Below are 26456 nucleotides of genomic sequence, written 5' to 3' on the forward strand. Positions count from 1 at the left end.
CCACATTATTACGCTGACTGCAGTTCAACCACTAACTTTTCAAAGAACTCTCCAACTTCCCCGTTTGTTTTGTTTGTTTGTTGTTTGTTTTGAGATGGAGTCTCACTCTGTCACCCAGGCTGGAGTGCAATGGCACAATCTCTGCTTACTGCAACCTCTGCCTCTCGGGTTCAAGCCATTCTCCTGCCTCAGCCTCCTGAGTAGCTGGGATTACAAACACCCACCACCACACCTGGCTAACTTTTGTATTTTTAGTAGAGACGGGGTTTTACCATGTTGGTCAGGATGGTCTCAAACTCTTGACCTCCTGATCTGCCTGCCAGCCTCCCAAAGTGCTGGGATTATAGGCGTGAGCCACCGCACCTGCCCCCCCACCCCCTGTTATTTTTTTAATTGCATTTTAGGTTTTGGGGTACATGTGCAGAACATGCAAGACATTTGCATAGGTACACACATGGCAGTGTGTTTTGCTGCCTTCCTCCCCTCACCCACATTTGACATTTCTCCCCAGGCTATCCCTCCCCAGCTCCCCACCCCCCCGCTGTCCCTCCCCTCTTCCCCCCAATAGACCCCAGTGTTTGGTACTCCCTTCCCTGTGTCCATGTGTTCTCATTTTTCATCACCCACCTATGAGTGAGAATATGCAGTATTTCATTTTCTGTTCTTGTGTCAGTTTGCTGAGAATCATGTTCTCCAGATTCATCCATGTCCCTACAAAGGAAACAAACTCATCATTTTTGATTGCTGCATAATATTCCATAGTGTATATGTGCCACATTTTCCCAATCCAGTCTATCATCGATGGGCATTTGGGTTGGTTCCAGGTCTTTGCTATTGTAAACAGTGCTGCAATAAACATTCGTGTACATGTGTCCTTATAGTAGACCGATTTATAGTCCTTTGGATACATACCCAGTAATGGGATTGCTGGGTCAACTGGAATTTCTATTTCTAAGGCCTTGAGGAATCGCCACACTGTCTTCCACAATGGTTGAACTAGTTTACACTCCCACCAACAGTGTAAAAGTGTTCCTTTTTCTCCACATCCTCTCCAGCATCTGTGGTCTCCAGATTTTTTAATGAACACCATTCTAGAAACTGGCATGAGGTGGTATCTCAATGTGGTTTCGATTTGCATCTCTCTAATGACCAGTGATGATGAGCATTTTTTCATATGTTTGTTGGCTTCATGTATGTCTTCTTTTGTAAAGTGTCTGTTCATATCCTTTGCCCATTTTTGAATGGGCTTGTTTGTTGTTTTCTGGTAAATCTGTTTGAGTTCTTTGTAAATTCTGGATATCAGCCCTTTGTCAGATGGGTAGACTGCAAAAATTTTTTCCCATTCTGTTGGTTGCTGATTCACTCTAGTGACTGTTTCTTTTGCCGTGCAGAAGCTGTGGAGTTTGATTAGGTCCCATTTGTCTATTTTGGCTTTTGTTGCCAATGCTTTTGGTGTTTTGGTCATGAAGTCCTTGCCTACTCCTATGTCCTGAATGGTTTTGCCTAAATTTTCTCGTAGGGTTTTTATGGTGCCAGGTCTTATGTTTAAGTCTTTAATCCATCTGGAGTTAATTTTAGTGTAAGGTGTCAGGAAGGGGTCCAGTTTCTGCTTTCTGCACATGGCTAGCCAGTTTTCCCAACACCATTTATTAAACATGGAATCCTTTCCCCATTGCTTGTTTTTGTCAGGTTTATCAAAGATGGTATGGTTGTAGATATGTTGTGCTGCCTCCGATGCCTCTGTTCTGTTCCGTTGGTCTATATCTCTGTTTTGGTACCAGTACCATGCTGTTTTGATTACTGTAGCCTTGTAGTATAGTTTGAAATCCAGTAGTGTGATACCTCCCGCTGTGTTCTTTTTGCTTATAATTGACTTAGCTATACGGTCTCTCTTTTGGTTCCATATGAAGTTCATGGTGGTTTTTTCCAGTTCTGTGAAGAAAGTCAATGGTAGCTTGATGGGAACAGTGTTGATTCTGTAAATTACTTTGGGCAGTATAGCCATTTTTACAATATTAATTCTTCCTAACCATGAACATGGAATGTTTCTCCATTTGTTTGTGTCCTGTCTTATTTCGTTGAACAGTGGTTTGTAGTTTTCCTTGAAGAGGTCCCTTACGTTCCTTGTGAGTTGTATTCCTAGGTATTTTATTCTTTTTGTAGCAATTGTGAATGGCAATTCGTTCTTGATTTGGCTCTCTTTAAGTCTGTTATTGGTGTATAGGAATGCTTGTGATTTTTGCACATTGATTTTATATCCTGAGACTTTGCTGAAGTTGCTTATCAGTTTCAGGAGTTTTTGGGCTGAGGCAATGGGGTCTTCTAGGTATACTATCATGTCGTCTGCAAATAGTGACGATTTGGCTTCCACCTTTCCTATTTGAATACCCTTTATTTCTATTCCTTGCCTGATTGCTCTGGCTAGAACTTCCAGTACTATATTGAATAAGAGTGGTGAAAGAGGGCATCCTTGTCTAGTGCCAGATTTCAAAGGGAATGCTTCCAGTTTTTGCCCATTCAGTATGATATTGGCTGTTGGTTTGTCGTAAATAGCTTTTATTACTTTGAGATACGTTCCACCAATACCGAGTTTATTGAGGGTTTTTAGCATCAAATGCCTTCTCTGCGACAATTGAGATAATCATGTGGTTTTTGTTTTTGGTTCTGTTTATGTGGTGAATTACATTGATAGACTTGTGTGTGTTGAACTAGCCTTGCATCCCCAGGATGAATCCTACTTGATCATGATGGATAAGTTTTTTGATGTGCTGTTGCAATCGGCTTGCCAGTATTTTGTTGAAGATTTTTGCATCTATGTTCATCATGGATATTAGCCTGAAGTTTTGTTTTCTTGTTGGGTCTCTTCCGGGTTTTGGTAACAGGATGATGTTGGTCTCATAAAATGATTTGGGAAGGATTCCCTCTTTTTGGATTATTTGGAATAGTTTCAGAAGGAATGGTACCAGCTCCTCTTTGTGTGTCTGGTAGAATTCAGCTGTGAACCCATCTGGACCTGGACTTTTTTTGTGTGGTAGGCTCTTAATTGCTGCCTCGACTTCAGACCTTGTTATTGGTCTATTCATAGTTTCAGCTTCCTCCTGGTTTAGGCTTGGGAGGACACAGGAGTCCAGGAATTTATCCATTTCTTCCAGGTTTACTAGTTTATGTGCATAGAGTTTTTTTGTAATATCCTCTGATGATGGTTTGAATTTCTGTGGAATCTGTGGTGATTTCCCCTTTATCATTTTTTATTGCATCTATTTGGTTGTTCTCTCTTTTCTTTTTTATCAGTCTGGCTAGTGGTCTATTTTGGTGATCTTTTCAAAAAACCAGCTCTTGGATTTATTGATTTTTTGAAGGGTTTTTTGTGTCTCTATCTCCTTCAGTTCTGCTCTAATCTTCGTTATTTCTTGTCTTCTGCTAGGTTTTGAGTTTTTTTGATCTTGCTCCTCTAGCTCTTTCAATTTTGACAATAGGGTGTCAATTTTGGATTTCTCCACTCTTCTCGTATGGGCACTTATTGCTGTATATTTTCCTCTAGAGACTGCTTTAAATGTGTCCCAGAGATTCTGGTGTGTTGTGTCTTCGTTCTCGTTGGTTTCAAAGAACTTCTTTATTTCCGCCTTCATTTCATTGTTTATCCAGTCAAGATTCAAGAGCCAGTTGTTCAGTTTCCATGAAGCTGTGCGGTTCTGGGTTGGTTTCTGAATTCTGAGTTCTAACTTGATTGCACTGTGGTCTGAGAGACTGTTTGTTATGATTTCAGTTGTTTTGCATTTGCTGAGGAGTGCTTTACTTCCAATTATGTGGTCAATTTTAGAGTAGGTGTGATGTGGTGCTGAGAAAAATGTATATTCTGTGGATTTGGGGTGGAGAGTTCTGTAAATGTCTATCAGGTTTGCTTGTTCCATGTCTGAGTTCAAGCCCTGGATATCCTTGTTAATTTTCTGTCTGGTTGATCTGTCTAATATTGACAGTGGATTGTTAAAGTCTCCCACTATTATTGTGTGGGAGTCTAAGTCTTTTTGTAAGTCGTTAAGAACTTGCCTTATGTATCTGGGTGCTCCTGTATTGGGTCCATATATATTCAGGATCGTTAGCTCTTCTTGTTGTATTGATCCTTTTACCATTATGTAATGTCCTTCTTTGTCTCTTTTGATCTTTGTTGCTTTAAAGTCTATTTTATCAGAGATGAGAATTGCAACTCCTGCTTTTTTTTTTTTGCTCTCCATTTGCTTGGTAAATCTTCCTCCATCTCTTTATTTTGAGCCTTTGTGTATCCTTGCATGTGAGATGGGTTTCCTGGATACAGCACACTGATGGGTTTTGGTTTTTTATCCAATTTGCCAGTCTGTGTCTTTTGATTGGTGCATTTAGCCCATTTACATTTAGGGTTAATATTGTTATGTGTGAATTTGATACTGCCATTTTGATGCTAGCTGGCTGTTTTGCCTGTTAGTTGATGAAGATTCTTCATTTTGTTGATGCTCTTTAGCATTTAGTGTGTTTTTGGAATGGCTGGTACTGGTTGTTCCTTTCTATGTGTAGTGCCTCTTCAGGAGCTCTTGTAAAGCAGGTCTGGTGGTGACAAAATCTCTGAGTACTTGCTTGTTCACAAAGGATTTTATGTTGTTTTCTTTTTTTAAATTATCTATTGCATCCCTGAGCAGGGCCAGGCCTTCCTCTCTCTTCTGGTTCCCATGCAGAACTAGTCCAGAAGGCTAAACTGTGATCCATGTACCACTCCATAGCTTCCCTTCTAAACCTTCCCTCACTGGGACATCTCAGGAAGTCCACACTGGAATTAGGATCATTGGTAGACAGGAGAATTTAGTTTGAAAATGAAAATTCTTGAGGAGAAGGCAATGAGGAGCACTGCAGCAGGCAGCCCATCAGCACTTATGCCCATCGTTAGTAACCCCATCCCCTCTTCACACTCTACCCCCCAGCTCTAAGTTTCATGAAGTCAGGTATGGGACTTTTACTCTTTCTTCTTTATTGTCTCAGATTTTACAGAATATGGTGTAAATAATGAGTAATATTGAAAGAGAGATAAGAAGGCATATAGCTATTAATATAATTTTAATTGAATTGAATATCTTGATGATGTTACATTTCTGTTCTATTTTTGCTGTGAAGATAACTGCTGTGTCACATAGTTTAATTCAAATATTCTTCTGGCATTAGTAATAATTATGTGGCCAGGTGCAGGATTACACCTGTAATGCTAGAATTTTGGGAGGCTGAGGCAAGTGGATCACTTGAGGTCAGGAGTTTGAGACCAGCCTCACCAACATGTTGAAATCCCATCTCTACTAAAAATACAAAAATTAGTCAGGTGTAATGGTGGACGCCTGCAATCCCAGCTACTCAGGAGGCTGAGGAAGGAGAATTGCATGAACCTGGGAGGCGGAGGTTGAAGTGAGCTGAGATTGCGCCACTGCACTCCAGCCTGGGCAATAGAGAGAGACTGTTTCATACACACACACACAAAGTAATAGTTATGTAATTTTTAAAACAAATTTTAAATGATTTTTTAAAATATCCTCTCTTTTCTAAGTAGTATTCAGAGTCTAACCATATTTACTGTTCCTTTGCTCCTTTTCTTGAAGAGAAAAATGTTAAACATCCATGGACCCAAAGGTGGAGATATTTCATTTGATTCCTCTTCAATCAGGATACATAAGTTTACAGAGAAAACACAGAGACCCAACATTAATTAATTTTTTCTACAATTTAGAACATAAGTTGGAATATGGAGCCTGCCAACATGCTCAACTCCGGTGATAAGTTGTGTATGGTACATTCAGGTTTCCCATTGGCCCAGGTTTTCTGGTATCTTGTCAGGACCTGTAATATTCCTACTGTTTTCTTTCAGCTGCAATTAATACCTCATGAGATAAATCAGACCAGGATGAAAGGTCAGTTCAGATGTTCAAAGAGAGAGAGGAATAAAAGGATGGATATGAGATCTATGGAAGTGCTAAGAAGAGAAGAAATAACGGACAGAGGAAAGGTCTGTGGATAAATGAGTTTATTTACTTTGTCCATTGTGGTTGACACTTGGACTCCACTCTGTGCACTTGGAACAAAAACATTCACTCACTGAACCCTCACTCCCCTACAAATGTCAATAAGATATTCTATTCACACATGGAATATACCTAAAATTCCAACTCTTGCTTATTTCTCTGCATTCATGCCTGTATTGTCAGGGTTCACCATAGAAACAGAAACACTAAGCTGTGAATTTATATAAAAAGAGACTTGAGAAACATCTCACGTGATTTTGTAGACTGGCAAATCCAAAGTCTGCAAGGTGAGCTAAGAGGCTCTGGATCCAAGAAGGAGTCAATGTTATAGCTCAACCTGAAGTTTGTCTGCTGGTAGTATTCCCTCTTTTGGGGGATAAGTCAGTTTTTTCTTCTCTTCAGGCTTTCAACTGATTGACTAAGGTCCTCATAGATAAAAGTGAGTAGGAAAGAATTTATAGCCGTGATTAGCTTATTATTCTGTGAGCAACAAATAATACCAAAATATCTATTCTTTAAATAATAAACATTGATTTCTCAGGCATCCTACATGTGTATCATTGATTGAAGATTGCCATGCTCCGCAATGTCAGTCAGGGATTCAGGCTATCGAAGCTCCATGAGTTGCTTTTTTTTCTTTTATTTTGGGGTGTTTACGTGTGTGTGTGTGTGTGTGTGTGTGTGTGTTGTGTTGTGTTTGTCTGTTTTTTGTAGTGACAAGGTCTTACTATATCATCCAGACTGGAGTGCTATGGCACAATGGCACAATCTTGGCTCAATGCAACCTTCACCTCCTGGACTCAAGTCATCTTCCCATCTTCATTTCCCAAGTAGTTGGGACTACAGGTGCACACCACCACACTCAACTTTTTTTTTTTTTTTTTTTGTATTTTTCTAAGAGATGGAATTTCACCATGTTGCCCAGGCTGGTGTTGAAGTCCTGGACTCAAGTGATCTACCCACCTGGGCCTCCCAGAGTGCTGCATTACAGGCATGAGACACCAAGGACCTCTATCAGTTTTTGATGGCATTATTTGGCACAGGCAGTTAAACAAGAATACAATAGACAACAGGGCACAGAAGTATGTGCATGACATACAACATGTGTCAGTGCTACTTTTTAATTAATCATGTGAAAATGACCAAACTTTTCTTAGAAAAGTAGGGAAAAGTGTCCGGGCATGGTGGCTTACCCCTGTAATCCCAGCACTTTGGGAGGCCGAGGCGGGCGGATCATGAGGTCAAGAGATGGAGACCATCTTTGCCAACATGGTGAAACCCTGTCTGTACTAAAAATACAAAAAAAAAAAAAATAGCTAGGCATGGTGGTACACGCCTGTGGTCCCAGCTACCTGGGATGCTGAGGTGGAATTGCTTGAACCCAGGAGGCAGAGGCAGCCTGGCGACAGAGCAAGACTCCATCTCATAGAAAAAAAAAAAAAAAAAAAAGGTAGGGAAAAGTGGAAAATTATGAAGGCATAAGGGTGACTTAGTGAATGATTATAATTAAACAGCATTGGCCGGGCGCGGTGGCTCACGCCTGTAATCCCAGTACTTGGGAGGCCGAGGCGGGTGGATCACGAGGTCAAGAGATCGAGACTATCCTGGTCAACAAGGTAAAACCCCGTCTCTACTAAAAATACAAAAAATTAGCTGGGCATGGTGGTGCGCGCCTGTAGTCCCGGCTACTCGGGAGGCTGAGGCAGGAGAATTGCTTGAACCCAGGAGGCGGAGGTTGTGGTGAGCCGAGATCGTGCGTTGCACTCCAGTCTGGGTAACAACAGCGAAACTCCGTCTCGAAAGAAAAGAAAAGAAAAGAAAAGAAAAGAAAAGAAAAGAAGGAAGGAAGGGAAAGAAAGAAAGAAAAGAAAGAAAGAAAGAAAGAAAGAAAGAAAAAGAAAGAAAGAAAGAAAGAAAGAAAGAAAGAAAGAAAGAAAGAAAGAAAAAGAAAGAAAGAAAGAAAGAAAGAAAGAAAGAAAGAAAGAAAAAGAAAACAGCATCATCTATTACCTTCCATGTCCTCACCTGCCTCAGTGGCGGGGTAACAAGACACTGACGTTTTAACCTCTATTATTCTCTGGAATCCATCCTCATCTGGCCTGTCTAGATTAGGAGCAGGAAGTGGTAATTAATTTATGGACTCTTAAGATTCAACGACATTTTGAGAACATTTTTTTCAATGGGTTCACACTAAATATCATTTTATTTATAAAAAAAAAATTTTACTTTTACCATTCGCAATGACGGCTGCTAATCCTCATCTTGTCAGCCCAAATTTGTTGAGCTTTATAATTATCTTCCCCATCAGACTACATTTCAAGAAGCTGCGTGCCAAGTCTCTGGATTTTTATTTTACTTGCTTAGGTCTTAAATATAAGATAGATTTGACTAATAATTATAGAACTGCATTGAATTCTAAGTGTTCAGGCAAGCTGTAGAATGTATAACTGTAATTCACATTCTTTTTATTAGAATATTCTTGCTTGAGCAAACTGCATTAAGAATAAGAATGTAGTGACTGAGTGCCTTCCTGGTACAGCAGAAGCTAGAAAGTACTGAAGCATTACTATTCCCTTGGGTTTATTGTTATGTAAGTTCCTGTTCAGCTTCCTTTGTTTTCTTTCACTTTTGAGAACTTAACTTTCGTTTCTCACTCAGCTTCTGTAGGGAAACGCATTTGTGGAGACCAGTCCTCTGGCTGATGAGTGAATCTGATCCACCCCTTCTCCTGCCTTTCCCTCACTCTTCTCCCTTGATTCAAGACTCCTCCACTTTGGACTGAAGGTGAGTGGGGTGAGTTGAGGGAGTATAAAATGGGAGGCTTTTTGTTTTGTTTTTTGTTTTTTTGAGGCAGAGTCTCGCTCCGTCTCCAGGCGCCAGGCTGGAGTGCTGTGGCGCGGTCTCGGCTCACTGCAACCTCCGAGAATGGGAGGCTTTGAGAACAGATTGATTGTGTTTAGGTGAGTTTAATTTGTGGTTCTGGAGCTGCTCTGCATAACCAAAAAGAGGCAGCTTGTGAACTGTCTGCTGAGATGGGAGAGGAAGAAAGCATTGAATTTGGGAGAGGAGTACCTTTAAAGAAAAGAGGTTTGCAGAAACAAACAGCCTTGTTTCCTAGAGGTACCATTCATTTCTTGAATCTAGGTACCCCTATCACCTTCTTATTCTGTCATTTTGATTTTTCTACGTTGCCAAGGCTGGGATTACAGGTGCCCACCACCACACCTGGCTAACTTTTGTATTTTTAGTAGAGACAAGGTTTCACCATGTTGGCCAGGCTGGTCTCGAACTCCTGAGCTCGTGATCTGCTTGCCTAGGCCTCCCAAAGTGCTAGGATTACAGACGTGAGCCACCGCACCCGGCCTTAAGATATTTTTGATTAAATTCACAAAACGAAAGCATACAGCTATAGTAAAAATAAATTGCCGTCTATTCGATAGTAATCAACATTAAATACCTGCAAGAGATTATACTTTAGACTAGGGAAAAGGAAGTGAACACTCAGTTGAAAAAAGGAGGTAAACAAGCAGTTTTAATGTAGCAAAAAGGTAGCGGCTACTACAGGATAGATGTAAAACCAACAAAACAAAAGCAGCAAACCTAAAGGGTTGCCATAGGATAGGTTATTTGTAGTGCACCTTGTCAAAGGCTTTGCAATTTTAAACAGATTTCAGATTAGGTCTCACTGTGAGAAAGAGATTTTGAGCAGAGTCTTCAATAAAATGATGGATTTAAGAAGTGATGAATTGTCTTCAATACAATGATGGAATTAAGAAGTTAGTTAACTGTGAGAGAAAGGGATGAGACTGGGGTAGCTTTATGAAAACAGTCCTTTGTTACAAAATGACTTATCTGAAACATATCTACCAGAGAGTTAGAACTCTTGGAAAAAGGGTCATTAATGTGGTAAAAACTAAACCCTGGACATTTTAATGGTTACTTGAAAAAGGAACTCTGAGTTTAGAGGAATAAGAAGTGGTAACAAGGTTTCTGAGTTTGTTAGGTTTCTGCATGCCTATGTTCTCCATTGGTAGTTACTGACCCAGGGAATGGGGACATTTAAAAGATGTTGGCTAGGCCAGGCATGGTGGCTCGTGCCTATACCTAGCTAAAATCCCCGTACTCTCGGAGGCTGAGACAAGAGAATCACTTGAGTTCAAGAGTTCAAGATCAGCCTGGGCAATATAATGAGACTTTGTCTCAAAAAAAAAAAAAAGAGAGAGAGATTGGTGGCTAAACGCCTCATAGTAGTTTTTCTCCTTATGGTGCAGCCACTCGAATTTAATTTCATTTAATTTTTTTTCTGTTTTGAGACAGTCTCCCTCTGTTGCCCAGGCATGATCTTGGCTCACTGCAATGTTCACCTCACAAGTTCAAGCAATTCTCTTGCCTCAGCGTCTCGAGTGAGTTGTTGGGACTACAGATGCCCGCCACCATGCCTGGCTAAGTTTTGTAATTTTTTTAGTAGAGACAGCGTTTTATCGTATTGGCCAGCCCTGTCTCAAACTCCTGACCTCAGGTGATCCGCCCACCTTGGCCTCCCAAAATGCTGGGATTACAGGCTTGAGCCACCATTCACACACTTTTTTTTTTTTTGATATGGAGTCTTGGTCTGATACAGGGCTGGAGTGCAGTGGCACAATCTCGGCTCACTGCAACCTCCACCTCCCGGTTCAAATGATTCTTCTGCCTTAGTCTCCTAAGTAGCTGGTACTACAAACGTGTATCACCACGTTTGGCTAATTTTTTTGGTATTTTTTAGGAGAGACAGGGTTTCACCATGTTGGCCAGGATGGTCTCGATTTCTTGATCTCATGATCCACCTGCCTTGGCCTCCCAAAGTGCTGGGATTACAAGTGTGAGTGACCATGCCCAGCCCATTTTTTTTTTTTTTTAAATCTTAATGTACAGATACAGAAGCTTCTATGTAGTTAATTAGAATATTCTTTAATAAGGAAGCTATGGACCTAGTTAGCCTTAACCATGTCATAAAAATTAGATTCATACCACCTTCAAAGGGGAGCATGCATTTTGTTTATGTGTCTGTCTATCTGTCTTAGGTTGGAAAAATTTCAATGGGGCAATATTTCTTCAATATTAGGATAAAGATTGAATAAATGAAGAAAAATAAGCATTTATATTAGTTTTCTAGAGTTGCCATAGAAAAAATTCCAAAAGTGGTTGGTTTAAATAGCAGAAATATATTGTCTTCCAATTCCAGAGGCTAGTTATCCAGGTTAAAATGTGTTGGTAGGGCTGGTTCCTTCTGAAGGCTGTAAAGGAGGCATCTACTCCATGCCTCTCTTCTAGCTTCTTACAGTTTCCTGGAAACCTTTGGCAGTCCCTGGCTTATAGGTGCATCACCCTGATCTCTGCTTTCTTCTTCACCCTGGCATATTCTTTGTGTGTAAATGTCCCTTTTTGATAAGGACACAGTTGTGTTGGATAAGAGTCTACCCTAATGACCACATGATAACAGAATTTAAATATGCTAGTTTCAAATAAGAGAACATTGACACATTAGGACTTCAACATCATTTGGGGAGAAACAATCCATCCCATAGTAGCATTCGTTGTGTTTGAAATGGGACAGACTTTATCTCTCCACTACATATTCTCAATATATTTGGCCTCCTTTATGAATTGAGACTTTTCTCTCATGACCAACAGATGTTTCTTTGAAATGTATATTCATTGGGTGCATGTCATGTGTGTGATTCCATAACTATTTTAGCTTCTTTTCCTCTTCCCTACAGATATACACCTTTAGGTTTTTATCATCATCCTTGTCATATGTCCAGGCCAAGGTGAAATTTCAACATTTAAAACCACAGCATACCCCAGAACTGCATAGATTTGGATCTCTCCATTTCTATACACCTATAGCATTGGGCACCAATATAGCTCTTCTAGCCTTCACCTTTATTATCTGTTTAAATCTATGCAGTAGTGGAGAGAACTCTGAAGGAGGACCTTGGGGACAATACATTCACTCTTTACATATTAGATTAGAATGAGTGATCTTTGTAAGTCCCTTGCTTCCATTGACACACCTGAAGAAAGGGAGTATTCTTATTTCTCAAGGGTTTTGTATGAAGAATAAATAAGTCACAATGATTTCTAAATTGTAACTGGTTATAAAATTGTTCATGATAAAATTATTTTCCTATTATGGTGGCAGTGGTGGTGGTGGTGATGGTGGTGGTGGTGGTGGTGTGTGTATGTGTATGTTTGTGGGGAGTGAGTGTGAGGGCTTGAAAGGACTTGCTATGAGTAGATGTATTAGGATGTAAATGCTTCTTCACTGGAAACCATAATTGTGGCCGTAAGCTCAGCTATTGGGAAACTGATTATTAATGGAAAGAAAAGATAAAAATCTGATTAAAAGGTCTGATCATCTATGGAGGCATAAGGAGGTTCTAGCTTTATATATTCGTTTAGCATTTTATTTCTATATGTGATTCACTCTTCTACATTTTTTCTGATGATAAAAATCTGATTAAAAGGTCTAATCGCGGTGGCTCACGCCTGTAATCTAAGCATTTTGGGAGGCTGAGGCGGGTGGATCACGAGGTCAAGATATCGAGACCATCCTGGTCAACATGGTGAAACCCCGTCTCTACTAAAAATACAAAATAAAAATTAGCTGGGCATGGTGGCGCGTGCCTGTAATCCCAGCTACTCAGGAAGCTGAGGCAAGAGAATTGCCTGAACCCAGGAGGTGGAGGTTGCGGTGAGCCGAGATCGAGCCATTGCACTCAAGCGTGGGTAACAAGAGCGAAACTCCGTCTCAAAAAAAAAAAAAAAAAAAGGGTCTAATCATCTATGGAGGGATAAGAAACTTCTAGCTTTATATATTCGTTTAGCATTTTATATCTGTATGTGATTCACTCTTCTAGGTATAGAGGGTAAATCAATGAACAAAAACAGTACCAGTTCTATGCATGGATTACTTTTTTTTTTTTTTTTGAGACAGAGTTTCACTCTTGTTACCCACGCTTGAGTGCAATGACGCGATCTCGGCTCACCGCAACCTCCGCCTCCTGGGTTCAGGCAATTCTCCTGCCTCAGCCTCCTGAGTAGCTGGGATTACAGGCACGCGCCACCATGCCCAGCTAATTTTTTGTATTTCTAGTGGAGACGGGGTTTCACTATGTTGACCAGAATGGTCTCAATCTCTTGACCTCGTGACCCACCCGCCTTGGCCTCCCAAAGTGCTGGGATTACAGGCTTGAGCCACCGCGCCCGGGCATGGATTACTTTTTAGGAGGAAGAAGTAGACATTTAAATAACAATGTTATATATTACATCTAAAAATAAGAGAAACCAAATGTACAGTGAGTGATATTGCTGGTGGTTTTGCTGTAAGTTATAGCATGTCCTTCTAAGAAGAGGACATGTAAGAGGAGACTGAATTAAATGTAAGAGTGAGTCTTGCTGTTGCTGACATCAGGGGGAGAGTCATTTTATGCAGAGAGAAGAGGAAGGGCAAAAGTGTTGAGGCAGTCATAGATTTGATAGTTTAATTGAGAAGGCGTTTTTGACATGGGGGAAAAGGGCAGAGTAGATAAACCTGAACAGTGTAAGTAAAATAAGTTAGACACCAAAGACCCTATATATTCTGCTTTTATGAATTGGTTAAAAACCCGAAAGATTTTAGTGGTTGCCTGGAGCTTGGAATCAGAATAGGAGTGATGGCATTAGGTTGTGGGGTTTTTTTTCAGGTGATAAAAATTGTTTAAAATTGGGTTACATTAATAGTAATATGGTTCCACAAATTTACCAGAAATTATGAAATTACACTTAAAATGAGCGTGTTTGATGCTATGTAAATACAACTCAGTAGTATTCACTAGTATTAATACTAGTGAATTATGCACATGCTGGGGATACAGTCATGCCATTCAGAGAGAAAAGCATGTGTGCAAGCCCAGGGGCAGGAGTGTGTTTTTTGCATTTAATGTGGAAAATGTGTTTTGGGTTGAGGGACAAAGGGCAGGACAAATGACGGGTTACATGAGGCTTTTGGTAGAAGAGCCTTAGTTTGCTCCAGTAGAAAAAGAGAAAATAACTATAGTTGCTTTGATGGGGTAAAATTTGTCCCAAGACAAAAATTAAGAATAAGGTGTTTGATATTACTACAAAGTCCTTTTAATTCTGTCATTGGTTTATTCTTCATGTCTTTCTTTTCTCCTTTCTCTGTTAAATATTAGTGTTTTCTCCTGTTCTAAATCTTGGTAAAATCAGTATTCTTTCTATTCCCTCTTTTCTTATCCTGTTCTCTTCAACATTCCCAACACTGCAGGAGTTTGTGACCAAGAACTTCGAGGCTCAAGACAGAAAGAAGTCAAGGGAGCAGTGCAATGGAATTTTCAGTAAAGGTAGACATAGGGAAGGAGGTGACCTGCCCCATCTGCTTGGATCTCCTGACAGACCCTCTTAGCATAGATTGTGGCCACAGCTTCTGCCATGCCTGCATCACTGCAAAGAACAAGTCAATGATCATCTCAGGAGGGCAAAGCAGCTGTCCTGTGTGCCAGACCAGATTCCAGCCTAGGAACCTCCGACCTAATCGGCATCTGGCCAACATAGTTCAGAGAGTCAGGGAGGTCAAGATGAGCCCAGAGGAGGGGCAGAAGAGAGATGTCTGTGAGCACCATGGAAAAAAACTCCAGATCTTCTGTAAGGAGGATGGAAAAGTCATTTGTTGGGTTTGTGAACTGTCTCAGGAACACCAAGGTCATCAAACATTCCTCATACAAGAGGTGGTCAAGGAATGTCAGGTAGGTTCCAAGGCAGAAGAAGAGAGAGCAGAGAGCAGAAGATGGGACCTGACATGAAATCTCCACTTTTCTTTTTAATCCTTTTTTATTCCCCTGTCACCATAGAACTGAGAGCCATGTGATCTCTTTCCATATTCTTTGCTTAGTTTCTGAAGCTTGAAGGACGTTGCTGCACATTGTTTCTATTTAAAGATGAATACAAATTTTTAGCAAAGAAATGTTGAATGAATGGAGAATTGCTTTGTAAGATAAGCTGTAAATGGCACTCTGAGCAGAAAGGTGTTTTTGGGAGCATATCTGGTTAGATGTGGGAAGAGTGGCAATGAGAGGAAGCCTTTCCTTACTGCAGGGTCTGCTTTTTCTCTAGGAAAAGAATGAGGCTACTCTTGATAAGGGGTTGGTGACTTTGTTGGAAGTAAATGCTCGGTGTTGCCATGTGAATATAGCACTGAGGCAGTTTTTTCAGAAAGGCAAATTTACTTCTATAGAAAGGTGCGTCTTATGGATGGAGCAATGGTGAGAGTATACTGGACAAGGGAGGGAAAGGGGGTCTTATTCCTAATGCAGCTAGTCCCTACTGCTATGTCTTTCCCCTATTGGCTAGGGTTGGACCACACAGTCTAAGTTAATTCTGATTGGCTATTTTAAAGAGAGTAAGGATATGAGCCAGACGGGCAGGGTGAGTAGTTTGGGCAGGAAAGAGGGTTACAGAACAGGTGACTAAGGATGCCTAAGGACAGAACAGGTGACTAAGGATGTCTAAGGACAGAACAGGCGACTAAGGATGCCTAAGGATAGAACAGGTGATAGAAGCTAGGAGGGGGTTGTTTACTGAAACTAGGGGCAAGGAGGTATAAAGAACAAGGAAGCTAAACTTTAAAATGGAGAACAAAGAACAGGGAAGCTGAACATATCCAACATATTGGTTCTTGAGAGGAATTTGGAACTCATTGTTCTTAACAGTTTTTCTTACTCTTGAATTTTAAAGGAAGTTAACAGGTTAAACTTTGAAGAGGAATTTACTGTATTCTACAACTTCCATCATCCGGGAATAAAGAATACATTCATCTCCTCAGATTTTCCCCCATGCCATAGGTTCTAATTACCAGCTTCACTGTCTGTAAACTAGTCCCTTCTGAGAGCCACCCGATTTCTTCTTTGCTATCCTTTATCCAGGTGCTGAGAAAGCTTGTAACTTCACTCTATTATAATTTCTTTCTCACAGGAAAGGCTGCAGGCAGCCGTGCAGAGGCTGATAAAGGAGGATCAAGAAGCTGAGAAGCTGGAAGTTGACATTGGACAAGAGAGAACCAGCTGGAAGGCAGGAAGAGACACTTCCTAAGGATCATTAGACAGATATCTGGGCAGGACCTTGGGCTCTAGCACAAGGAGACCCCTTCCTCTTTGCTACACTAGAATTAATGAGTATAGAAGCCATTTGACTAAGTCTCATTTCATTCTTTCCCTATTGGAGTTTGAGGCCTGGAGAGTAAACATATCATAAATTAACACAGTATTTGGAAGTGAAAGCATGGAGGGAAATAAAAATGCTTCCTGTGAATCCTGTGTCCCATTTGTGTCATCAGGTTTGAGGTACCAATCCTTCCAGTAAACATGCTGGGAAAAGACCCAAGATTCCCTGTTTAGGGGGTTTGGATAGAGGGATTTAAGACACAGAAAGGCAAGTTTGTCCAGGACAGATGTCTACAATCCATGCCTCACCCAGGCATCACATTTTGCCTCAGATTAGGCCTCAGTAAAACAGACTTGAGTATATTGCTTTGGGAGGAGCTCAGGTTAAAAAGTAGAAAAACATGGCTTCAATAGAAATTGCTTGTTGGCTTTTGCCTCCTATTCCTTTTGAGAACTGCCTGAGAAAACAGTTCTTATACTGGCTCCCAGGCTTATACAAAGCAGGCCTTCAACCAGCCAAACTGAGTGCCTCTTTCTCTTCTCATTCCCAAGAATTATATCCAGACCGAAAGACAGAAGATTCTGAAAGGGTTCAATGAAATGAGAGTCATCTTGGACAGTGAGGAGCAGAGAGAGCTGCAAAAGCTGGAGGAAGGTGAGGTGAATGTGCTAGATAACCTGGCAGCAGCTAAAGACCAGCTGGTCCAGCAGAGGCAGTATGCCAGCAAGCTCATCTCAGATCTCCAGCGGCGGATAAGCGGGTCGTCAGTAGAGATGCTGCAGGTAAGACCTTGGATGCAGCACCTACATATGAGATTAGGGGAAAAACACGAAGGTTGATTTTCCTTTCCTTCCCAGTCTCTAGGCTTTCTAGGTGACATTAAATGGTCCCTTTGGCCCAGCAGTGCCCTTTTTATGCCAGTCATTTCAGTGGTCATGAAGATACTTAAATATATGAATAGCAAGGGAAATTACCATTGTTATTTATTTACGATAGGCAGTGTAAAAATTTGAGCTTGGAGAGAAGATTCTTTGTACTATAAGCAAATCAGTTTTCGAACTTTCTCATCACTTCAAAAATATTTCATGCCTGTTTCTATCTCCATGTCTGTTTTTATCTTCACTTCCTGGCAACAATCTGTTTTCTGTCTGTATTAATTGGCCTCTCTGGACCTTTCAATATAAATTGAATTATACAACATGTAGTCTTTTGCATCTGGCATCTTTCACTTAGCATACATTGTAGTATGTATAAGCATTTTTCTCCTTATTGCTAATGCTATTCCATTATCTGAATATATAATATTATGTTTATGTATTCACCAGTGGGTGACTATATGAATATTTTCCAGTTAGGGATTGTTAAGAATAATGCCACAGTAAGCATTCACTTACATGTTCTCATACAAACATGTTTTCATTTATCTTGAGTAGATTTTAAGAGTGTTGTGTGTTAAGGTTATGTATAATTTTTAAGTTATACTATTTGCCAAAGTTGTTACTCATTTTATTCCTGTAAGCAATATAAAAAGTTTCTAGATTCTTCACATTCTTTTTTTTTTTTTTTTTTTTTTTGAGACGGAGTTTTGCTCTTGTTTCCCAGGCTGGAGTGCAACGGCATGATCTCGGCTCACTGCAACCTCTGCCTCCTGGGTTCAAGCAATTCTCCTGCCTCAGCCTCCTGAGTAGCTGGGATTACAGGCACGCGCCATCATGCCCAGCTAATTTTTTTGTATTTTTAGTAGAGACAGGGTTTCACCATGTTGACCAGGATAGTCTCGATCTCTTGACCTCGTGATCCACCCGCCTCGGCCTCCCAAAGTGCTGGGATTACAGGCGTTAGCCACCGCGCCCGGCCTCACATCCTTGCTAATACTTATACTGCCTGCTTTTTTTGTTGTTACAGGCTTTCTAGTGGGAATGTATTTGCTTTATCCTAATAACTAATACTGCTGAAAGGCTTCTTATTTCCACAGGTAGATTCTATACTTTTTTTTTTTACAGGTTTTCCTATTTTTTTTTATTTTTGGTGCTTTTGTATTTTTTAAAAAATTTTAATTCTTCATTGCTGGCCCATAGCAAAGGTGTAGCACATAGAAAAAATGTTAATTATGCAACTTATTAGTCATAGAAGAGATTTTTTTTTAATATCAATTCTTTGGCATTTTCTACATAGAAAATCATGTAATCTGAAAACAAAGTTTTATTTCATACTTTGCAGTTTGTATAGTTTGTATAGTTTTTCATTTGTCTTTGCTTGTTTTATTGCACTAGCTAGGACTTCTAGTACAATGTTCAACTGGCATGGTGAGAGGGAATAATGTCCTTTCCTTTTTTCTGACCTTAGGAGGAAAATACTCAGTCTCTTACTCTTAAGTATGTTGTTAGGAGTCTCTCTTTTATTTTGTTTTATTTTTAGACTTTTAATGAAGTTGAGAAACTTCCTTTTTTTTTTTTGAGATTTAGTCTTGTTTTGTGACCCAGGCTAAAGAGCAGTGGCATGATCTTGCTCACTGCAAACTCTACCTCCTGGGTTCAAGTAATTCTCATGCCTCAGCCTCCCAAGTAGCTGAGATTACAGGCATGTGCCACCATGCCCAGGTGATATTTTTTGTGTATTTTTAGTAGATATGGGGTTTCGCCACGTTGGCCAGTCTGGTCTCAAACTCCTGACCTCAGGTGATCTGCCCACCACGGCCCCTCAAAGTACTAGGATCACAGATGTGAGCCACCTCCCAAGTAGCTGGGATTACAGGCACACGCAACCATGACCACCTAATTTTTGTATTTTTTTTTTTTAGTAGAGATGGAGTTTCACCATGTTGGCCAGGATGGTTTCAATCTCCTGACCTTGTGATCCGCCCACCTCTGCTTCCCAAAGAGCTGGCATTACAGGCATGAGCCACTGTGCCTAGCCAAAGATGTTCTCTTTTATTACCAGTTTGTTGAGAGGATTTATCTGAATAGATGTTGATTTGCTTGCTGAATTTAGGACTCATTTATAGATTCTGGATATTAATACCTTATCAGACATATGATTTGTAAATATGCTTTCCCATTCTGTGGATTGGCTTTTCACTCTCTTCATAGTGTTCTTGATAACTTAAGAGTAATTTTTTAAAGTTTAATTTTGGTAAAGGTCTATTTTTTTTCTCACATTACCTTTACTTTTTATATTGTAGCCAACAAATCACTACCAAATCCAATATGCATTTTCCCCCTTTTTTCTAGGAGTTTTAAAGCTTTAGGTCTTTGACTCGTTTTTGGTTATGGTGTTTGTATGGTGTAAGTTATCCATTTTTAATGTTATTGTAGCCATTGTATTACACTGTGCCATTTTTTGGAAGTAGTTTGGTAATAAGGGTGAAGAGGTGGCAGATAGCTGAGGAATAGTCTGAAGTAGACAATATTTGTTTGTCCAACCTCTATTCCTTTTGATTGTTTCTTTATAATAATTCTTTGAGGAACCATCCCTACCCTGTCTCATTCCAGATAGCTGGTTAAGGTTGACAAAATTAGTAGCATTAGGCATGTATATGTTACTCAGTTCTGGGCAAATCGTTATATCCAATTCTTCTCTTTTTACCAACCCTACAGTAATTATTTTTACATATGTACTTGACCCAATTCAGGTTGATCGTTTGCATGCCTTAGTATTTTACTGTCATGAGTAGAAAGAGAAGTTGTCTTTTCAGATGGATATTATATCAAGGATAATAATTTAAACCAGGAGATTCAAGCTGATACCATAATTAATCTGAAAAAATGTCAACATAATAGGTATAAAATATATTTGTAGAAGAAAAACCAGATTCTGATGGCAAGATTTTAGCTTAAAAACCTAGCTATGGGTAAAATTATACTTGATCCCTTGAATTTGTTTTTTAAAAATGTAAACCAGTTTTAGTTGGGTTTAATCTTATATTATAACAGCAAAAAAGCTAATACAGACAGTAAAACTGTTTCTGAGGGTGTAAAGTCAGCTGGAGGTCAATTCTTTGTTGGCATAAAGGGGGTCAGATCAGACAGAGTGAGACCAAATATACTGGCACATACTTGTTCAAAAAAATAAAGGAAATAATGGTTATGGTGAGGAAGAAAAGATAGCCAAAAACAATTTAAAATGTAAACTAGACTAGGTTAATAAAATGTTGGAATCCAGGATAAAATTTTATAGTTTCTAAAATGATAACTAAGTTGATATTAACATTATTCTAGACAGTGGGGTGTAAGTAGTTGGTAACTAGTAAGTTACATTTAAGACCTACTCAGTTATTTGTTCCTGTGGCTTGTTTCATGCTGATAAATGGATGAGATCACCTACAGTAGAGTTTAGTCAGCATGTAGAGTAAGTACAGGGAGGCCAGACAAACTTTTACTTGAAACGTTTGCTTGCTTTTCCTCACAGCAAAAGTACACTTCTTAAGGACTGTTATTACTAATTTTTCATAATTCAATCCCTAAAGCCTGAAAAAATATCTGTCAAACAGATTTCACCATTTTGTGTCTGTTGATGTGTAAAATAAAAACACAATGAATAATTGAGGTTATCTCATTAAAAATGTATAAAAATAGTGGAGCTCCTCCCTCTCTTTTAAATATATTCCTTCTTGAGATACTTGAAGCATCTTGCTAACACCCTCATCTGAGTCCTCTGTAGTGGTCAGTCTAGATCTTATCTCCACACGTTTCCCCCAGTCTGTGACCATCTATTTATTCCCACCATATCAAGGGATGATAAAAGTGAGGGGAGGAAAGTGGATAAAACATTTTGTAAGAGAGGATGGTCTATCACTCTTTTGAGCATTGCTAGATGAAATATAGGATGCTCAGTTAAAGTTTAATTTCAGATAAATGATACATAATATGTTTAATATAAGAGTATCTTAAATATTGCAGGGGTCATACATATAACAAAAAAAAAATGTATTGTTTATCCCAAATTGAAATTGAACTAGCCGCTTTTATGTTCTAAATCTGGCAACCCTAATTTGACTCATGTTTTCTGTCTTTTCCCCAGGATGTGATTGACATCATGAGAAGGTATATATGGAAGAGAGATATGGTCTTATTTGTCTGAAAAGAGGATTATAGTCCTGAGATATATCATCAGTCAGAACAACTTAAAAAATTACGAGGCTGGGAAACTTGTGTATTAAGTTGTCCCAAATTGCTAATCACGGATTAAAGTTTTCAATTGTAAGAAATTTAGGTGTTGGGAGGTCACAGAGTTAGGAGGCCTTAAGGATAAGAGTTTGCAATATCAGAACCCCATGACTTCAGTCACTTTATTCAAACCTCTGTCTGTTGTTTCCATACAGCATAGATGCCTGTTTTATTGCAGCAAGGCTCTGCCCTCCTTCTATGCCAGACTCAAATTTTCCAAACACCATACCTTTATATTTGCATTTCTCCCTGAGAATAAAATAAACAATAACTTCCTAGGTGGTGCTTTTTAGATTTCTACAGCAATAGATTCCAGTCTTGAGGAATAGTGACTTTGGTCCTGGTGCCAATATAATCTTTTCTTGCTCACATAATTTACTATCTTGTATGAAAAAATAATATTCTTGTGTCTAAAGTTGCCCACCTACTTAGCAGCATCACAGTTTTTTTAAACACGAGAATCAGACCACTATTAATTAATTTAATCATTGTAATTTCTTCTTTGCCCAGAGAGCTTGCAGCCTCAGACGTTATTCTCTAGGCCTCATATTGGGATAACAGATTTTGGAAAACATTGAGCTTTTCAATATAGGACCCCATCTTGATATCCCTCAACCACTCAGTAGATGACAGATTCTGTGGCCTCCTTAACGACCACCTCTCCGGGAAGCCACATCTCTGGCCTCTTTCTGGAGGACCAACTGAGATGGCAGCGACTTTTCCAAATATTAAATAAGATTTTTAGAGGCACCGAATATTTTTAAAAGCATTATTGGCTGGGTGCGGTGGCTCATGCCTGTAATTCTAGCACTTTGGGAGGCCAAGGCAGGCAGATCACTTGAGGTCAGGAGTTACTCAGCCTGGCCCACATGGTGAAACCTTGTCTCTATTAAAATCACAAAAATATTAGCCAGGCTTGGTGGCAGACACCTGTAATCCCAGCTACTCAGGAGGGTGAGGCAAGAGGATCGCTTGAATCCAGGAGATGGAGGTTGCAGCACGCTGAGGTTGTGCCACTACACTCCAGCCTGGGCAACAGAGAGAGACTGTCTCAAAAAGAAAAGAAAAAACATTATTATTTTATCTAATTTCATATTCATTTTTAAGAGGTAGAAAGCATGAGGCAATTATTGTATTTCAAAAGGAAGAGAGTGAACATCTTTGAAGTGAAGACCTTTCCAAGCTTACACAGAAAGGAAGTGGGCAGATGTAGACATGAGCACATTTCTCTGGGCTCCAGTGTTAGGTGTCTTCCCTCTACTGTCCTCAGGGAGTAGGGTACAAGTGCATCAGTATGGTGAAAGGTGAAAGAGACAGTGGTCTTGGATGGAGAGAAAATAGGGCAAAAGTGTAATGGTTATCAATTTTTTTTTATCACTAGGAGTGAAACTTGGATATTGAAGAAGCCAAAATCTGTTTCCAAGAAACTCAAGAGTGTATTCCAAATACCAGATCTGAGTGGAATGCTGCAAGTTCTTAGAGGTAAGGGGACTCAGGGGAAGGCTGTGTGTGGAATTCTTAGTATCAGGGCTCAACAGGGGAGCTGGTGGTGTCTTTTAGGTTAGGATATAGGAGAGGAAGTGGGCCAGAGAAAGAGGAAAATCCTGTGCTGTAGATGTGGTCCTATCTTAGGGGGAATGGCCAAGTGTCTGATTCCTCCTCTCATTCACCAGTGCACAGGATCCCAGTATTCCCCTTTCCTTTCCCTACTCAGGAGAAGAGACAGGTGTCAGTGCTTGCTCATTTGCTTCTAACATCACTGAAACTTTTGTCATTTCAGAGCTGACAGATGCCCAGTGCTACTGGGGTAAGATGATACGGAGTTTTCAGATCACCTCCTTTCAGAATTGTGGTTACTGTTAGATCTCATAATCTGAGTTCCATGTGTTCCTCCCCAAACCTGCCTATACCCTATAATTCTTAAGTGTCCTAACTTCTGACTTATTAACACAAGTTCTGTTTGATATTGACACAATTTCCGTTTTCATTATGTCTCTTCTCAATACCACAAGACATATCCGATATCCTTCACTTGACTCTGCAATTTTTTCTACAGTGGATGTGATGCTGAATCCAGGCAGTGCCACTTCGAATGTTGCTGTTTCTGCGGATCAGAGACAAGTGGCAACTGTATGCACCAGCACGCTTAAGAATTCAAATCCACGTGATTTTTCTGCTTTTGGTGTCTTGGGCTGCCAATATTTCTCTTCAGGGAAATACTACTGGGAAGTAGATGTGTCTGGAAAGAGTGCCTGGATCCTGGGCGTCCACAGTAAAATAAGTAATCCAAACAAAAGAAAGAGCTCTGGGTTTACTTTTGACCCAAGTGCAGATTATTCAAGTGTTTACTCCAGATACAGACCTCAATATGGTTACTGGGTTATAGGATTACAGAATACATCTGAGTATAATGCTTTTGAGGATTCCTCCACTTTTGATCTCAAGGTTTTGACTCTCTTTATGGCTGTGCCTCCCTGTCGTATTGGGATTTTTCTAGACTATGAGGGAGGCATTGTCTCATTTTTTAATGTTACAAACCATGGAGCACTCATCTACAAGTTCTCTAGATGCCGCTTTTCTCAGCCTGCTTATCCGTATTTCAATCCTTGGAACTGCCCAGTCCCCATGACCCTGTGCCCGCCGAGCTCCTGAATGTTCTCATTTCCCTTACCCGCTTCTGCATGGTAGCCCTTGTGCTGAGACTCAGATTCTTCACCTGAGTTCATCTCCCCTGTGACCATCTCTTCCTTTCTTTTCCCTTCTTTTACTTAGAATGTCTGTATTTGTTTGCTACAGCTTCCATAACAAAGCATCATAGACTGGTGACTTAAACTGTAATTGGATTGTCATACTGTAGGCTAGAAATCCACAATCTAGGTTCCCACAGAGTTTGCTCTTTCTGAGGTCTGCAAGGAAAGACTGTGTTCCATGCCTCTCTCCTTGGCTTGTAGATGCCATCTTGTCCCTATGACTCTTCATACTGCCTTTATGTACATCTCTGTGCCCAAGTTTTTGCTTTTTATTAAGACATCAATCATACTGGCTCAGGGTCCACTGCTAATGACTTAATGAAATCATTTTAATTTTATATTCTCTACGAAGATTTTATTTCCAAATAAGGTAATATTCGGAGGTACTGGGAATTAAAACTCCAACATATAAATTTGAGGAAATCGCAGTTTAACTCATAACATTCTTACTCTTTCTTGCAAGAGATGCTTGCAAGAGATTCTTGCAATCTCTTGCAAGAAAGATATTATTCCTGATATTTTGTTTCACTAGTAGTAAATATTATTATTGTTATTATTTTTGCATTTGCTAGGGAAACACATCTAATCCCTCCTATAGAAAGAACAGTATTGCTGTAATTCCTTTGAATTCTCTTTTCTTCTTTATTTCTCTGCCACTTAAAAGACTGGAGAGGAGAAACTTGCCAACTCATATCCACGTTGTCTAGCAAAGTACATAGGAATTTGTTACTAAAAAATGTATCCTTAAGACTATGTTGGTTTACCAGTGACACTCCATATTCATCACAGAATTAAAGCAGGAAGTCCATAGTAATTTGTTTACTAATAGTGGATTTTTAATGCTCTGAGTTTCTGAGATCAAATTTTATCTTTTCACTTACAAGTTCTATAATCTTAAATAATTTACTTAATGTATATTGGTGTATTTTTCTAAAATTAATATTGGTGTTTAAGACTGTATCTAATTCCTTGCTTTGAGAAACAAACTTTTATTAAATGTAAGGCATTTTCTATGAATTTTTAATATAAAAATAAATATCGTTCTAATTATTACTGAAAAAGTCAGCCATTTCAATGTCATGGAAAACAATTTTTTTTGTTTTTGTTCTCTTTTCTTTTTGCTTCAATAAAATAATACTTGGCTCTACTGAAGTCTCACTCCTCAGTTTACAAAATCTTGCCACAGATAATATGAATTTCTATATGTCAAGTAAAGAAGGTCGGGCTCAGCTGTTCTTGATAAGCGATGGCTGTTCAGATCTTTTTCTCATAATGAAACACTTGAGTATACCATTGCATTTACCATCCTATGTAGTTTTCTTTATTTTTTTTTTAAGTGTTTTTCAAACACAGGATGAGGAGTAGAAATACCTAGGGTAACAAAGACATAAGCCATTCTTACAGAAATATATTGTATTAGTCAGGGTTCTCCAGTGAAACAGAACAGTAAGAGATATGTATTTATTATGAGTAATTGGCTCACTTGATTATGGAGGCTAAGACTGCTCATGATCTGCCATTTGGAAACAGGTCTCACACAGCTGGTGATACAAGTCAGTGTGGCTCTGAAGTCCTAAGAACCAGGGAGCTGGTGGTATAAATGCCAGTGCAAAGGCAGAAAAAGATGAGGTGACATGTTTCAGCTCAAGCACTGAGGCAGGAAAAGGAGCAAATTTCTTCTTCCTTGACCCTTTCTACTCAGGTTCTTCATGCATTAGATGATGTCCAACAACTTTGGGAAGGGCAAGCTTTGGGGAGACAGACATTATGAGTCCAGCTATTAAGATGCTAATCTTTTTCAGAAACACCCTTACAAATACAACCAGAAATAATGGTTGTATTTGTGTTTTTTTCAGAAACACCCTTACAAATACAATCCAGGGACTGTATGGCCAGTCAAATTAGGGTGTAAAATTAACCATCATGTATGCATTACAAATTAGGGCAGGTTATGCCACTGTACAGAATTCACATCCAAATTTGTAGGACTTTGAAGAAAGAGGAGTAGTGTGAAAGTACCTGGCTTGAGATTAAAATAGACATGTATACACACTCATTCATATATCTATACATATAGGTATATATGCATATAATATGTATAAATATAGATAACACACATGAACATTATCCAAGATAATTTGTACGAATATTATAAAAAGGAGAATTTATTTATTTATTTATTTATTTTTCTGAGATGAAGTTTCACTCTTGTTGCCCAGGCCAGAGTGTAATTCTGCAATTTCAGCTTACTGCAACCTTTGCCTCCCGGTTCAAGTGATTCTCCTGCCTCAGCCTCCCAAGTAGCTGAGATT

At 39.5% G+C, this 26456-nt stretch overlaps 1 protein-coding gene across 1 annotated transcript; it reads left to right on the plus strand.

Moving 5' to 3' along the window:
- The first annotated feature begins 8684 nt into the window (after positions 1-8684).
- On the plus strand, positions 8685-25291 carry TRIM22 (tripartite motif containing 22). Its single transcript, XM_035265602.3, has 8 exons — positions 8685-8816; positions 14338-14815; positions 16041-16136; positions 16781-17011; positions 21249-21271; positions 22776-22876; positions 23175-23201; positions 23451-25291. The coding sequence occupies exons 2-8, from the start codon at positions 14396-14398 to the stop codon at positions 24044-24046; spliced, it is 1494 nt and encodes a 497-aa protein (XP_035121493.1). The 5' UTR covers positions 8685-8816; positions 14338-14395; the 3' UTR covers positions 24047-25291.
- The last annotated feature ends 1165 nt before the right edge of the window (positions 25292-26456 follow it).

The sequence above is a fragment of the Callithrix jacchus genome, chromosome 10 (genome assembly GCF_049354715.1).
Source record: "Callithrix jacchus isolate 240 chromosome 10, calJac240_pri, whole genome shotgun sequence".
Classification (NCBI taxonomy): Eukaryota; Metazoa; Chordata; class Mammalia; order Primates; family Cebidae; genus Callithrix; species Callithrix jacchus.

Coding starts and splice junctions, on each gene's coding strand:
- TRIM22 (XM_035265602.3), top strand. CDS start 14,396: ATGGAATTTTCAGTAAAGGTAGACATAGGGAAGGAGGTGACCTGCCCC. Junction 21,272..22,775: donor GTGATTGACATCATGAGAAG/GTATATATGGAA, acceptor TTTTATCACTAG/GAGTGAAACTTGGATATTGA. Junction 22,877..23,174: donor AATGCTGCAAGTTCTTAGAG/GTAAGGGGACTC, acceptor TTGTCATTTCAG/AGCTGACAGATGCCCAGTGC.